The following is a 16801-nucleotide window of genomic DNA, read 5'->3' as shown; positions in this document are numbered from 1 at the left end:
TTCGGGAGCTATAACGTCTATGTGAGAAAATCTTGCGGCATTTTACTCCTGAGGACGTACACAATTCAGGGCACACAAAACATCAGGTTGCACGTCGACTGCTTTATAGTACCTTTAATCCTGATACCGCCGCCGCTTTTAATCCTAATGCTGTGGGATTTAATCCTTATGCCGCCAACGTTGGTCGTTATGCCCCGGTGTTTAATCCTAAGTTCTCGGGTAATCTCTTCACTTGCTCTTGTCACTACAATGGGATTGTATTGGACTTGTATCATGAATTATGGTCGCTTATGACTACTTCCTTGTTAGCAGCTACCATTGACTTTTTATAACTACGACTACTCTATGCACTGTAGGATAGCGTGAGACTACCTGAATAATTTACTACCTGTTAAAACTAGCTGCTTTCTTGTCTAAGGCTACAAATTGACTTTTTATGACTATGACGGTTAGTAGTCCATAGAGTAGTCATAGCCTTTAATGCTCTGTTTGTAGCTGTAAACAAGGGAATAGTTATAACACCTCGTAGACCATGGAGGTAGTCTTATACTATCTTATTGTAGTCAGAGTGGGTGGTAGTCATAAAACGTGCTTCTCAATCTGTAAACAGGGCAATAGTCATTACAGGTGTTAAATCATGGAGGTAGTCTTATATAATATCCTACTGTAGTGTGTCGAGTGGTTTTAGTCATAAAAAGTCTATTTCTGGCTGTAAACGGGGAAATACTCATAACAGGTCATAAACCATGCTGGTAATCCCATACTATCCCACTGAGTGGGATCAGGAACTGAAGAGAGGAACCTGATAATCTTGTATTAAATTCTATGCAATGAGGATTAAATTCGGCAGTACGAGGATTAACTGCTGGAAAACAAGGATTAAAACCGGTGAGATCGGGATTAAGCCCCACGGTATAAGGATTGAAATCGACGGTATGAGGATTAAATACGACGGGGAAACCAGTGGTAACTGGTATAGGGGTGGTTGGTAACCGCTACTAACTGAAAGTAGTCTTGCGCATTCCAAAAAACATGTTGTACTTCACGCTAAGTAGCCACATAAGCAGAATAACATTTTCCTTTTGTGTGTTTGTGTACGCAGACACACACGAGCCCTTGGTGCAGCCACGTGGACCCGGAACAGTGCTCGATGACATCCACGCACGAACTACCTCGAAATTACCCAGAAGAGAGGCTCAACCGATACACCTTGTGCATGGAAGATATTTTCAGCATTTCAAAGCACTACGATGTTCATAACCTCTACGGGTACTACGCCGCCAAGGCCACATATATGTGAGTTATGTATAATTGGTGGGTACTAACATATGGACACATTTTCTGCCTTGCACTGCCGTACTGATAAATAGTCTGTCATTCACAGTTGAAGTGATTTAAACATTACACGTCACTGACACTCAGCACGAATGACAAGGCGTCAACAACCTATACAGAGGGCAGAGGGCATTGCTCCGCGTACAACAAAGGTGATCGATGACTAAAGTTCGGGACTGACCAATGGATAATGTACATAAAAAGCATGTTTCGCTGTGTGTCTTACAGAGGGCACTTTGAGCTACATCTGACGTCGCAAAAGTAGCACGAAAAGAAAATGTCTCTTATTGCTCAGCCGTCTACATAAAATACTTCAGATAAGGAGGCGGAATTTTAACGTACCAAATACTCTGTGCAAGTCACAGGGGTGACACAAACCCGCCATTGTTGTAACTACCCTCAAGCGGGTGCTTTTGGCAAAACTGCCATCTTGTCCTGGTCGCACGTCATAGAAAACGTCATTTTGAGGTCATGTGACTTTGTTTACATGTCGTTTTGCCGCTTACCGACATATTTTCGCCGTCATAACACCAAGAGATGACCGTATTTTGCCAGCGTAAACTATGGGGTGCTTCTTCCGCAACATGGTAGCCCATTTCACCTTAGTTTAAGTACATTGCATCGGCTCGGTAAGTCTTAACGCGCGGTCGTCATCACATCTTTGGAAGTTGGCAACAATACGAGGCTTTATGTGTAAAACTGCGCGTTTTATTGCGAGATTATCGGATAAAAATAATTACCGTGATCGAAAAACATCCAAAACGTCGTCCAGAAACAACAACCGCATTGTTTACAAACGGTTTGGCCGCCGATCGCGGGCGCCGCCATCTCTAAGGTCACGTGTGCCTTGACGTTTGCTGTGACGTCCGACCAGGACCTGTCCAGGATGCATTGCGTTCGCCCAGCACGCTTTCGTCTACGGAGCAATGCATTGGATGCCACCCCTGTGGTGCAAGTTGAACTTCCGCGCAGGAGAGAGGAAAATGGGCGGAGAAATCACGTGGGCAGCGTTCCTCCACTCACCGGTCGGCGCGAAGTAACCAACGTGCTCGATGTTGTGCTTGCGGTTACTTCGTTGATTCCTTCCCACGTGAACCGACCCACGTGGGCTATCCGCGTCCAGTTTGTTGTGCTCGGAGGCGGCCAATCATGTGCCACGTTAGGTTATGTCAGAGGCTGAGGAAAAGGGTGGAACTGAGGTGCTGCGCAGAAGCGTGACCTACTTGCAGAGCGTATAGACGGGACGTACGGAGGCTGCAAACGAATGCAACGCGATAGAGGTTAAAGGGGCCATAAACAGGTATGCAAGGTGCCCTTTTTTCTAGTGCAGTGTGATTCATTTCCTACAGTGACGTTTAGCAAAAAATTTTGTGGAAAAACAGTGAATAATGGCTCCAAACCGACCGAATATGCACTGCACCCTATGGCGGTCATGCCGCGCCCTGCGATGCCCTGGTGACAATAGCCATAAGTCATTTCGACGTCGGGCATCATCAGCCATTTAGAATGCAGGACGCTTATACATTAACTTTGCTGTAATGTCGGGAAGTGAGGTCAATTCTAACCATGTTTACACTTGTTAATCTCAAGGTAGACAGATCAAAAGGTATCAAAAGACCACAATATTCCATTTCATGTGCGCACTATGTTTTCAGCGCTGTATATTGCTCCGCGAGGTCACAGCGGTGGTCCCACCGCTCCTGCCCGCACGCCGCTACTTGTGTCAACGAGGTGACTAGTCCGAAATCTCTCCCATCTCCAGTGACTGGAATGCAGCTTTGCTAGACGTGCGAGACGTGTGACGTAGGTGCTTTCTGAGTAGGAAGGAGAGACACACGTGGATTATGCTCTTTGAATGGCATTGTTTCGTAGTAAAAACGCTCGCTGGAAATAAATGAATTTCATAATTGGATATCGTGAGCCACACTCTTTCATAGAGCATAACAACTGGAGAATATTCATGGAACTCTTTATTGCCCCTTTAAGTTTGCTCACCGCAACCCAATGCACAAGCACCTTGCGCTTGCAGCACCTTCAAGCGGTACCATGATATTCATTTTGTGCACAAAGCCCATTTGCTTCGCAGAAACACAACTGCTGATTATGAATACCGTTGCTGAAGTTACATTATACTGAAACAGTGTTTGTTTTTCATCTTTTCCGTGGTTCTAACCCTATCGCAGTATCCGGCTCCATGCGAGGACGACGCAAGTTCACATTTGGGCGAGTGAGGGTGCCCAAGATGTTCTCTAAAAATAGTATGCACCAAGAAAACCGTATAACACGCATCGGGTTCAAGGTATATGCATTGATGAAACAACCAATATAATTGGGGCCCCAACGCGCTAGGGAGCCCTACTCCAGAACTACTTAATGACAATAGCCCCTTAAATGAAGCATGTCCACTGATCCGACACCTAACCTTATGGAGAGCCTCTCTAACTCGTAGTGTGTAAACTTTCGCTTGGAGTGGTTGAACAGCAAAGCGGAGCGCAGACAAATGGAATACTTTTCTAACTCAAATATTACCTTTGTTTTGTCACTGTATGCTCTTACAGGGCTCTGAAGAGGGTTATACGGAGGAGACCTTTCATCGTAGCTGGAGCTACGTTCGCAGGTCAGGGCAAGTGGTCCGGTCATTGGACGGGGGACACGCTGGCAACCTGGGAAAGCATGCGGGAGTCTATTCCAAGTGAGCACGTGGCCTTCCAATCCAATATGGAATTCAAGGGAATCAACTTGTTAGTTTGAAAGCAATGAAATAATTGGAGTTCACTACTCTTGGATACTATTGGATATTATCTAAATAATAATCTCCTACGCTAATGTACTCCTCACATCGTCCCAAACGCGCAGTAGATGGGAGCGTCCGATCCGATACTGATGATGATGATGATGATGATGGTCGAGGTTTTTATGGCGCACAACCAACTAAGGCTATAGTGCGCCAAAACTAGTATGATACTATTTTCGCATTTTTAAGTAGGACACGTGCCAGTAAAGAACAACGCAAGGTACCCCTGTATATTCTTGTATAAAAGTGGAGACAGGGACAATTGCAGCAACGTTCTGCAGTAAGTTCTGTGGGGCAGATCGCAATATTTCGATGATGCTGGACTCCAATCAATCTGCTCTTTGAATGCCCAACACCTTCCTTCCTGGCCATTTACAATTTGTTATCTGTGCGACAAATAGCATAATGGTACAGATCAATCATCATACGTACTCTGGAAGTTCCGACGTCGTAGCTCAGAATCGCCGTATTCGAGCAATGCATCCGAGGCTTGCTCTTGTTATGTGTTTGCTCCGTGACTACCTTGAGCACCGTCTCTTTTCGCTAGGGGAGCAGGAATTCCTGCGTCAGGGTCTAATCTGTACATTTGCGTGAAATATCAGCTCTGAGGAACCCCGTTTTCTAACAAGGGGTTCGGACTATGTAAATAGTGTAAATAATCACAACCTTTTTTTTTTTTCAGTCAAATTTTGCCTTTTATGTGTACATACGAATGGTAGATTGTACATATCGCTAGCAGCTTGACATACTTGTTACGGTAGTTTGCACGCAGAACATTTACTTTGTTATTGCGTTAGTCAAAAGCAAAGTGTAATCTGGGCAGTTACTTGTGTAATTAGAGAATTATGTTAATAAAATATTCTGAACAGCAATCATCAGGATAAGCATCAAAAAAAGATTTTCGCGTTATGATTCAACATTCGCGCTCATACTTTTGTTTGCCTGTTCATTTGTTTTGCTGCCCATGCTCCTGGCGTTGAAGTGCTCCTGACATTCAACCTTCTGGGGATGCCGTTTGTGGGCGCGGATATCTGCGGCACGAAACAGAACGCGACGGTGGAGCTGTGTGCCCGATGGCATTCCTTGGGCGCTTTCTACCCTTTCGCCAGGAATCACAACGGCGCGGGATTCGTGGTGAGGATGTGTCGCCCTCTCCTAAAAGAAAACACACGTTCCTATTCAAAACGCTTCACGCAGCATTTGATAGAGCAATTACGCTCCAACTACTGTTCATACACTTTGAGAAGGAAACGAGTAAATTTATCGTTTTCCGGAACTCCTTATATTGCCACAACTATTAGCCTGTTGCCGGACTAAATGCACAACAGCTTATGCTATAGGTTTAAGGATTATTTGAAGCGCTTGAAATAGATCAGGTTTTCAAAGTGTGGAGTAATTGCAATCTGAGGGACTAATTAAGAACTATCATTTGTTGCGAATTACTTACTTTATCTCAGAGGGTACATATTCGTATGTTCCTCTATTACATTCTTCCCCTCCTCCTAGTAGTAATAATAACAGTAATAATAGCACGGAATAATAATAGCAATCACATGTTGGGAATTGATGTTCTGAGGCTGGAACACATAGAATGGACAAATACATACAAGGCCTGAAGTGCCTAAGAAACTAATGATGAAAGAAGGCTGGCTAACCTTTTCAGTATCTTCCTTCTTACATCAACCATAGTGATCCGTCGTAAATTTTACATAACGCCCACAATGGATGCAGCGAGCTTCTCCTCCGGTTATTAATGGAGAACTCCCGATTTTCAAAGTGCTCAGTTACGCGGAGCTAAGTGCATATAGTTTGTGTGCTGATAGAATGTACGAGGCTTTCTGTTCAATCGAGGTTTTTCTTCCCTTCGTAAAGGACCAAGATCCGCAAGCCATGGGGTCTGCTGTTGTGGGTGCTACAATCAGGAGCCTCCACATTCGTTATCTTCTCTTGCCGTACCTTTACACGCTTTTCTACCGCAACACCGTTCACAGCGAACCTGTTATGAGGGCTATGTTCTACGAGTACGTTAATATCAACAGTCTTTCACTTTATGTACAGATCCCGACAAAAGTTTACGGAACCCCAGAGCGACGTATTTCTTGATCTCAGCGACGCCCTAGCGGCGAACGGGAGTGGACGCACTTACTGAGAGGCGCGTCGAGTACCCGGTCCCCTGTTTGTAAGTCTATCTGCTCCTGTTTCCAGCAACCGTGTCGCACAGATCACTATATACACCACTCCAGTGTTCCGTAAACTTTTGTCGGGACCTGTACTGCGTGCATCACCGACACCATGTATTTCTGGGCCCTGCATGCCTATAACGGCGGATTCTGTATATTATTTAGGGTCAAGTAAAGTTTATAACTTTTCCGCCATCAGGAACTCTAGCACAGAGCTTGAGGTGGTATCAGTTCAGTTACCGCATATTCGGTCTATCAGTGCCCTGGTGAAGTGCCCCAGGATGGTCTATGGGTATACAGCACAAGCGCGGGCCTGACCTATAGGTGAACTATACCGGCGTTCACTCGGAAATGTTCAGCAAAAGAAAAACGTACCTAAGAACTACAATGAAATGCGGGGGGGGGGGGGGGGAGGCTTTACCGGCGTTTATTCAGCGTACTGCTGTAGGCATATCACTCACATCTGCAGCACACTAAAACGTACCTTGTTTCTGTTACTGACAGATTTCCGGAGGACGAGAACACGTACACCATCGACACCCAGTTCATGTGGGGACCGGCGCTTCTAATCTGTCCAATTCTCTATCCTGTACGAGTCAAACCTATTTAATACAAAACCAAGTTAAGTTATTTCCGGTACACAGCCAAGCAGACAGATCATTGCGCTCTCCTGCATTTCTTCCCATTGGTACTGGTGAGCATGTAACAAAGTAGTTACTCGGGTCAATAGGACATAGCAGGAACGAACCCAACCGTTAAGTCTCATGACACCCACTTGCATATTCAGTGAAAGAAAGCAATTGATGAGCTCATGAACGAAATGATGAATTATGAAATCCTCACCAATTAAGTGTTAAAGGAGCCCAGAAAGCTACCCAAAAGATTTTCTGTTTCTGACGAATTACAAAACGATATAACTTAACGTGACAACTAACACAAAAAAAAAAAATTATGTGAACACAGTATTTTTCTTGGAATAAAACGCCCCCGGACATCGACGCGCGCGCTCCCGCTCGACTCGCTCTGCAGGCCGAAACGAGGAGGAGGAGGAGGACGACGACTGTGATGTCATATCCAAGGGTTACAAGAGAGACCGCGCTCCGAATATTTCTTTTCTATTTTGTTTCTAATCCCAGTTCTAAATCTGTGTAGCAGACAACGCTTCTCTGAAGAAGCCAACCAGTTAGAGGGTTGCTGCGCGATGACGTCAAAACGACTCTGGCGGCTAGTTGCAGGCATTGCCACTGTTGCGCCCTGTCGCGATTTTCAAAATCGAATTCCGCGATATGTAAGCATCTGTCGAGTGAATCACTTCGCATGGAGCGTTTTAGTAGTCACGGCTTGGTTAGAAAAAAAAATGGTCGTGTCTGACGCGCTTTCTGTGCTCCTTTAAGTGCCGCCGAGGCACTGTTTGCTACACACCATGGCTTGGTGGTCGTATCTCTCACCGTATAGATCGGAGCGTTCGCAACCTCCCTCACTGCCGTTGCTTTTTTTAGCAGCTACCTTCATTTAATTGCGGATCATGCGCCTGCATTATCTATGCTACACCTTACGGCTTCTACCTTTCTATGCTACTCTTGTACGCTTTTTCTTGTAGGCATGCAAACTTTCCCATTGTAAAGCGTCTTGTAGCGTCTCATTCAACTGTCATACTTTACGACCAGTACGCGACTGTAATGAAGGCGTAAAGCTTTTCTATCACAGTGTTATCAGGCCGACACCAAAGGGTGTCGCTAGCTACCTTGTGACGTCCAAGTGAGACGTCAGTTAGAGGTTGGCCCTAAAGGTTTCCACGTTCCTCAAAGTTCCGAAATGAACCTAAGAACAAATCAAAAAGGCTCCTTTTCAAACCTGATTTGTAATTGTAACTTGTGCTTGTTTTCACTTTGTTCTCCTACAGAAGGTGAAATACATCGACCCTTATGTGCCTCGAGGTCTGTGGTACAGCTATTACACAGGAGGCATTATGATCGTTAACGAAGGACAAAAGATGCGGTTTCCGGTTACATCTGTCGACATCATCCTCCTCATCCGCGGCGGATACATCATTCCTTTCCAGCAACACGCTCAAGTTACTAACGAAAGGTAAAATACTGGCCCAGCTGTTTGTGACAGGTACCTGGCTCAAACTTTTGAATGAAACTTTCCTTCCGCTGCGTTCGCTAAGGAAAGGAAGGAAATTTACTCACATTTACTCACAAATTTACTTCCGTCAGAAAGTCGCCGTCTGTAGCTGGTGAAAGTTTTGTACTTTCTTGTACTTTCTGTAAGTCTTGTACTTTCTGACTTATGCTATCCTAACGAAGGGATACTTGAGTGCTTGAGCGCGTCTCATAGCGAAAGTATACTACCTAGAAAACATACGTAAACAATAATCAGGCTACGGTCCAATATTTGGAACCTACAAATATTTTCAAGTTTCACTGCACGCGCTTCAGAACAGACGAGTACATAGACTATTATAAGAAAGCCCAGTGTTCCCTGCGCATGCGTTGTACCAACACCTCCTAGATATCAGAAGGCTTGCGTGCCACGCAGGGAGGCCTGCGTGAGCTTTTCGAGCTGCTTCCAGCGTTTCTCTTGTTCGCTCTTTCGTTGACGTCATAGCAGCATCAAAGGTTGTAACAGCGGTCCCCCCTGTGTAACGTAGGACTCAGGCTTTGTGCTATCTAGGAGGTGTTGGTTGTATACCAGCACCTTCTAGTTAACAGAAGGACCTTGTATTAATGCTGGAAAACAAAATACGAAATGTATAATGATACATACATGTAACAAAGTTAATAATGCAGTTCTTCAGCCTGAAATGTAACTCGCAATTACTCAGTTACCTAAAAAAACGAACGAGTTACTTCCAACTTACTTCGGACACAAAATAGCATTACGCAGATGCAGCGCACGTGAGCAGTTAAGTTAGACCTTGAGTTGCCTCCGGAGGAGTGCAACACACTAGGCCGTTTTCGTTTACGTCCAACAATAGAACTCTCCCTGTCTGTAAACAAATGAAGTCTTAGTGTTCGACAGCGCCACAAATTCGGTGGAGTTGATTGGTTGTTTGGTTGGTGGAGTTGAACTACGCTCGAAGCTAGAGGTGAACAAAGTCGCGCAAGGAAAGCAACGGTCGTGAGGGTACTACGATGGTCCCTGAAAGGGACGCGACCCTCGGTCCCACTTTTCTTTCTATGGGAGGCAGGGACGGAGTGCCCGTTCGTGGAACCCAGCACTCCCCTCCGGTTTGTTTCGGTTTCAGCCTGTCTACCAACGTCATGATGACGTTTCTCTGGTAGAGGTATATTCGAACGCTTTGCATCTTACTCCCTGTGGGCGCACAATGGTTCGTCTACATTTCAAAGGGAGTGGTTCTTACTTCCGGAATAAAATACTTTCATTGATTGAATATCACGTTTTATGGCAAAAATGTCATGAAGGAACCAGAGAGAAAGCAAGGAAATATGGGGCGTGAGTGAAAAGCGAGTTAAAGGTAACTTGGAACTTGGCTTAAGTTTTTGCAAAGTTACCTGAAAAAGAAAGGAATTTCTCTGAAAGTTACCACGGTGCAAAAGTATCTAGTTAAGTTAGAAGATACCAAAAAAGGCAACATAGTTTTAGTAACGAATTACTTGTAACGAGTTACCTCGAATTCTGGCAAAACTAATGATACTACCGACAGTCGCATGACAGTCGAAATAGCGATAGTAAGAAAAACTATTGATAGCACTATTGATACTCTACTTTGCATATACTATCGGCTCTTACTAACATGGGAAAGACAGAATAGACCTGTACCCTAGAAACGTCATCATGACGTTAGTAGAGAGACTGAAACTGAAACAAATCGGAAGGGAGGGCTGGGTTCCACGAATGGGCACTTGTTTGCTGCCTCCTATTGAAAGAGAAATAGGACCGAAGGTCGCGTCCCTTTCAGGGACCATCGTAATCGCCTCAAGACCGTGGCTTTCAGGCGCGTCCTCGTTCGCCCCCTAGCTTCGAGATTATAGTTCAACTCTACCAAATTGCTGGCGCTGTCGAACACTATGACATCATTTGTTTACAAACAAGGAGAGGTCTATTGCCGATTGGGTTTCGTTTTCGTTGAGCTTGACAACCGGTTGCTAGAAAGCTTGCCACTAGAAACCACGTTGCCACCCGATGTACACCTGAACAGTTTTGTCATCATCTAAATTATTTTGCCGCAAGACTGAGTACGTGGGTAATGCTTCTAATGCTGTTACATTGCTTTTCAGTGTCTTACGATGCGATTGTAAACTAACCTTATTGAGGATGAGCTGTGGGAATCAATACTAGTATGTGCTAATGACACCCAAAGTTCTATCCCTAAGCTTCTCTATATACAGTAGTAATATCACTCAACAATAAACGTTGACCTATTCGCGATACACTGGCTGTGTACGCTGACACATATGGCAACATAAATACGATATTACAGGCAGCACAATGTACTGAAAGGTCAAGTACAGAAAGTCAAGGCTGGCAGACATCTTATCAGTGCAGTGCTTCATTTCACACAGCTGCTCAGGAAGACAACAATCTTGGTCTGTCCGGTCACCCCTACGCACTTGAACTTTCAGTGCATTGTGCCGCTTGTGACGTTGTGGTGGTGGAAGTCCCCAGGCAGCACAATGTACTGAAAGTCGAGTGCAATAGGGGTGGACGGGTACGTGGAAGGCCTTGAACAGACTGGTGAAACTAAAGAACATTGGTAAGACACATACCGTCCACCCCTATTGCACTCGACTTTCGGTACATTGTGCTGCTTGGGTGAACGACGACCTCTAGCGCGCATCGTCACGACAATCGCGCGGGGGGCGGGAGGGTCATGCATCCTGGCCCGAAGTAATATCAGATAAGACAACGACCCTGCTTGAGCCAATAAGAAGCTACAAGGTTGTATTTGAAAACAAGAGAACTGATAGCATGTCGGTGGAAGCGAATGTTGCAACAAAAGGTAGCCATATCAGCAACTTATCCAAATAAGCTCCGAATGAAGTACAGAAGAGATGAATAGGATTGTTCGAAAATGGGAGGAAGGCTGTCTTTCCGAGAGAAAGAGTGGGGATATGTCTTGAAGGGATTGGACAGGAAAGCAGCATTTAAAAATTCATTCCTTAAAATGATCCAGTAGTAATACAGCTTAGGTACCTGCGCAGCAACGCCATTCGCTTGATGTCACCCGTATATCACATACGATCAGCAAGTACCGATGACCTTGTTTGCGCAAATTTCTGGTGGGTGGCAAGAGAGTAGCAACACAGTGTATTTTGGTGTTACTGCAATTTTTTATGTAGAATATGCTGAAGAAAATAATCGGTTACGGAGTGGGGCTAACGGTAAAGGCAGATTTGTCGTCACTCATCTAATAACATGACGCCTTTTCGATGACTGTCATGTTTCAATTCGTCCAATAAGTTAACAATACAAATACATCACGTGCACGTTCTTTACTTTACTGGAACACTTTAATGTTGAGCTTAAACCTTAGCGCGCGAGTTTAATACTCGTACTGCTTTTTATCCCTTAAAAAGCCGCAACCAGCCTTTTGGTCTGGGCGTTGCAGCAGACGAGAACGGTGAAGCCGAGGGTGAGCTCTTTTGGGATGATGGAATTTCGTATGGTGAGTCTTTTTCTCCACTTTATTCAATCAGAACACGGGATTACCGTGTGCTCGATTGGGAACATGTACGCCAGCGCGATCAGTGCAGTTATTACATTTGCCTCTGCCGCATCGCTGACCTCTTCCTTCCAGACACCGTAGAAAATGGGGACTACGTACTTTACAAATTTTCACTGTTAAAGGTAAGCATGCATTCCGCCATCCCTTTATGCGCAGAATATAAATAAATGTCATACTACGTTGCCAACAGTATCCGAATAGCTTCTCTTCCATCACGCATACCATCTCTTGCAAGTGGTGATTTTTCTCACTGTCGTTACCGCACGCTACTCCGGTAACCGACTGTCGTTTCAATCTTCACAGCGCCTTCAATCATTTGTTTATTTCTGCTCTGCTTCTCTGATGGAGGAAAAGCTCATTTATCTCGTCATAAAAAAATAAAAAAATACAGGTACAATAACTCCTCTTCAGGAACTAATCCGTGCGACTGTGATCCACCACGGAGTCGATACCGGGTTGCGGCTGGTCGAAGTGAACGTCATGGGTATCATGCAGGAGCCAGTCGATGTTCGCCTTGATGACAGCAATGGAATAGTCATGCTCCCCTTCGTCTACAACTCAACAGACAAGGTAGGAACCTGGTTTTTTGCACGCTTTTGTTTCATTCCCCTGTGTTCCGGGATAAGCTGGGTTACAGTAACACGGTGCTGCGCCCAGCTTGCCACATCCCAGCTACGATCCTCCATATCATCGAGGACTGCGACCGGTACACGAGTGAACGCCGGGAGTGTCGACGCTAACTTGAGCTCCTTGACCATAGCGCATTCAGCTTGCCAAAAGTACTTTCTCCATGGCGCTCTCCTGCGCATCAGTGTCGGGCTCTTCGCTCCCTTTTTGCTTTCATCGCTGCCACTGCACTCGAAGAGCTCTAAACAGAACTCCGACCCGTCATCGCATCGCGTTCATCATAATCCATCCCCTCATAGTAACCGCTGTGAAGTGTGGAAGGGTACCGTGGCTACCACGGGGAAACATCCCATGTTATCATCACTTCTCTTTCATTTATTCTTGTTGTTGTTGCTACTGATCCCGCGTCACGTACATCTACCGGCGGCGTACCGGTAAACTAAGGAAATAAAATGTGTTAAATAAACTCTAATTTGAGTGATACTTATTTTGAGTGTAACAAACGAATATTTTCGAAATTTCGAATTTTGTTCACAAACACAGTATTGACCATAAGATCCAGAAGAAAAATTGCACTTCTTTCGTTCCTTTTGAAGTGTGGAAATCTCTCCCTCTCTCTCTCTATCGCTCTGCATTTCATGTTTAACGTCCAGCTCTAATAAATGCCATGAGCGTGTCCTGGACCAACCTCACCTGGGACCTGGGCCCCAAAGAAGTGCGCCGCAGAATACATAGATAACTGCTGAGGGTACCACTTTTGCAGGCCTGTGCTTATTCCTCTCCCGATACTTGTTTGCCCAATGACACATTACGTATTACATATCGAACCCAGCATATCATTGTTCACTTATCCGCTTGCTATGATTTCAGACCTTACAGATCACTATGGACAACTACAGGATGGAAAAAGACTTCATCATAAAGTGGCGCTGGAACGTGAAAGTGCACTGAACCTCGAGACAACTCGCCAAATGTCGGACGTATCAAGGGACGTCAACGAGACATCCACGGCTGGAACCTAGGAAGAGCTGTATATCGTTTAATAAAATACTGTACATAATATTCCGGGATGTCCCACGGCCTAGCAGGTACAGGTGTCAGATTGAAGCAACGTAAATCGTATCGTTAGCCTTGCAGTTTTGTGTAGAGCACAGTGTGATCTGTAGGCTCGCTACAGTCAAGACAGACATGACCGCCTACTATAGCGATTACACTATAGCGAATTACTACTATAGCGATTGAACACGACTTACTTTATTCCTAGTTCCCGCTGGACGACGCCCGACGCGACGTCGCTTGCAGGTGGCGTAAGCAGACCCACACGTTCGGCGCTCTTGTCCACGCGAGAGCTCGCGAGACCGATGTGCTCTTGACCAATGAGATGGCATGTCCAAATCACGTTTCCTCCTTTTCCGGTGCTGGCTTGCGCCCTTTTCGCGGCAGTCATTTCGCATTGCTGTCATACCACGTTTTCTTTCTGTAAAATTGTTAAGCAGTCCAGTAAAACGCACCACGAGAAGTAATGCAGCCCACAACGTCATAATTATCGTAGAAATTTAGTTTAAAGTACGCTACAAAAAAAAAAAGAAAGAGAGAGAGAGAGAGAGACAGACAGACCATAGCGCGACGGAAGTGACGGTGGTGGTGAGCTGTACCAGCCTGCGACCTTGCGCTGGCGCTACACAATCAGCGCTCGCTGATTGGTTCAGAGTATCGTCTGCTTAACAGCTGGTCAGGGGGCTCTGAAGAAGCATTGCACACAGGGAAACTGCGGCGGGACAATGAAATCCTCCATATACGCACGGTCACGCTTTCAATTCCTAATCTTCCTATAGGGAACAGGTTTACCAACTACAAAAGGAGAAAGCCCTGACTCACAAAAGAAAAAAAGACATGCGCTGACCTCGACTGACCTGGCAGACGGTATGGCGTTACGGTCGTCGTTCTCATCCTCGTTACACCCCAGGGGGTGAGTCGAGAGTGAACGCGCATGTGTTTGTGGGCGTGTCTTTATTTTTTATATTTCAGAAAGAAAAAAAAACATAAAACTGCGGGTTTTATTGCCGTACACCTTTGTGATGTACGGCAAATTGACGCATATACTTTCACCGGATGTTCTAAACTGAAATTATTTTGGGTGGGCTCCTGTGCTCCTTTAAACCGGATGGCAGAGGCATGGAAATGAGGTGATATGTGGGATCACTACATAAAGTATCCACAGAACAGAATGGACGTTTTTCACAACGCTTCTGCGCATGCTCTGTGACTCTGACGGCGCCGAAGAAGGTTCCCTACATATTCAGTAGGTGGCGCCAGTATGGCGCCGATTGTGTTTCGCTGGACAGCCGCTAGGTTACGATGCGAGTGTGAAAAAGGTCCATAAAAGGATTGAATGGTGGCAGTTTCCCACTGCTATGTTTGACTGCCTCATTCAGTACAACGTCACACTGAAAGGAAGGTGGACTGAGGAAATATCTCGAAAAGCCTCGCCAACCGAGAGACATAGAGCTCTCCGTAGTGTGGACACCAGAAAGGTACTCTCTAACGACGTCCCTCGAGCAATCCGCACCGTGACGTTGCGTCGGGCGCACCAAGTGGGAACTGGCAACACCATCTAGAGGCAAAGCCTGATCGCTTGAGCGACGTCACGTGACAATTAAGAGTCATCCGATCACAGCGTTGCTTTCAGTGGCCGTAGCCATGGAAACGAGCCGCCATCTTTCAAATCTGCAGCCATTGGTAGCCAAAAAAAACCGCGGGTTTGTAAACGGTCTGCGGCGATTGGCTGACATTCTGGCTGTCTGGTTCTATTGGTGGACTTCTGCTTCTATGTCGGCATCGTTCCCTTAGAAGTCGGCCCAGGACGCACATTCCCCCTGGGCGTGAGTCGTGACGTTGCCCACATACGTGAGGCCGACGACGGCAAGCCCTATCACCACCACCACCACCTTGGTGGACTTTGTGTCTACGCGTGAAGAAGTGAGAGTAGGCATTAATCGTGCCTTCTGTGTCTAGGTGGCACTGGAACTGGGTAGTAGTCATCAAGCAGACGCTTCGGTTCTAGCGTCCCCGTCCACGCCCCCACTTTCATCAAGCACCGAGTGCCACGCATTTGGCGACGGCGTTTCCTGCTACATAACTGCTAAAATTACTAGAAGGGACATATTAGCTATCCGTCGTTCTACCGTACTACACTACATTGCGTGGATATCGCCCTCATGTGGAAGAGAGACTATATTTCAGCTTCCGATACCAAACCCGGCACTCCTGGTGCTTATACGCTAGCGTGCTCCCAGAAGTGAAATACGTGCAAAGAGTATAAGCCCAAGATGGCCATACCAGATGAACACACACACACACAAAGATAGGATGATGAGGTGGGTGATGATGATGATGATGATGATTGGAGTTTTAATGGCGCATCGACAACACAGGTCATAAAATGATGAGATGGGGCAGAGCAGATGAACCCGATTCATGTGAATACTCAGTTTTCCAGATTTATTTCTATTTAGGATACTGTTGACCCGCCAACGGGGGTCGTTACAGGAGTCAGCCGGCAAACATTCCAACGTTTGTATAAAAGCGGAAACGTCTCTTGCACTAATAACACACGCAGATAATTGACATTGCAGCAAAGAGGCGTTATTGTTCTTCTCGTGCGGCATAGGCGCGGACTTGATTGGGGAGGGGCTTGGGGACTGATCCCCCCAGAACTTTCCCAGGGGGAGGGGGCAGACCCCCTCCGGGAAGTCTCCACAACTGACACTCACGATGAAAGTTTCGAGGGACATCCTAGGAATCGCGTGTTTCATGCGAGTGATCATAGAAATGTTGTAAAAGTTTGCCTCACAACGTCGCAACACGGAATTCTCAACACCCTGCTCGACCTCTGCGCACGAAAGGGGAGGGGGACGTTGTGCCCTGGCCCCCTCCGGCTAATTGAAACTCCCCGTCTGTAACTGAACCAGTTAACAGAAGTGACAGAATACAAGCAATAACAATGCATCATTGCAGCTGTACTCAAACTAAAACTAAATAGATCCTGGAGTAGCACATGCTGGATCAGCCAACACATAACATAGAAAACGGGAGTAACCCGAAAGCAATAGACAGTGTTTAGGTGTTAGAGAGTAATCTTCGTCTTTTCACAACCTCAGCTATGTCGTAAAT

General features: G+C 45.9%; 2 protein-coding genes across 4 annotated transcripts in view; one reads left to right on the top strand and one right to left on the bottom strand.

Annotated features, from left to right (window-relative positions):
* Window positions 1–13690, top strand: part of LOC135393998 (lysosomal alpha-glucosidase-like) — a 28792-nt gene extending 15102 nt beyond the window's left edge. For all 3 annotated transcript variants that reach the window (XM_064624416.1, XM_064624417.1, XM_064624415.1), the window contains exons 10-19: window positions 1103–1296; window positions 3894–4027; window positions 5112–5263; window positions 6002–6150; window positions 6814–6898; window positions 8213–8397; window positions 11853–11941; window positions 12074–12123; window positions 12413–12571; window positions 13499–13690. In XM_064624416.1, the coding sequence (XP_064480486.1) occupies window positions 1103–1296; window positions 3894–4027; window positions 5112–5263; window positions 6002–6150; window positions 6814–6898; window positions 8213–8397; window positions 11853–11941; window positions 12074–12123; window positions 12413–12571; window positions 13499–13579 (1278 nt within the window). In that variant the 3' untranslated portion in view covers window positions 13580–13690. The remainder of the gene's footprint in view (window positions 1–1102; window positions 1297–3893; window positions 4028–5111; window positions 5264–6001; window positions 6151–6813; window positions 6899–8212; window positions 8398–11852; window positions 11942–12073; window positions 12124–12412; window positions 12572–13498) is intronic.
* Window positions 13691–13890: 200 nt separating this feature from the next.
* Window positions 13891–16801, bottom strand: part of LOC135394003 (uncharacterized) — a 74141-nt gene continuing 71230 nt past the window's right edge. The window contains exon 5 of the mRNA XM_064624422.1: window positions 13891–14105. Coding sequence (XP_064480492.1) covers window positions 14072–14105 — 34 coding nt within the window. The 3' untranslated portion in view covers window positions 13891–14071. The remainder of the gene's footprint in view (window positions 14106–16801) is intronic.

Source organism: Ornithodoros turicata, chromosome 5 (assembly GCF_037126465.1).
Source record: "Ornithodoros turicata isolate Travis chromosome 5, ASM3712646v1, whole genome shotgun sequence".
Taxonomy (NCBI): Eukaryota; Metazoa; Arthropoda; class Arachnida; order Ixodida; family Argasidae; genus Ornithodoros; species Ornithodoros turicata.
Note: the sequence above shows the minus strand (reverse complement) of the source record. Positions and strands in the feature narration are given on the sequence as shown.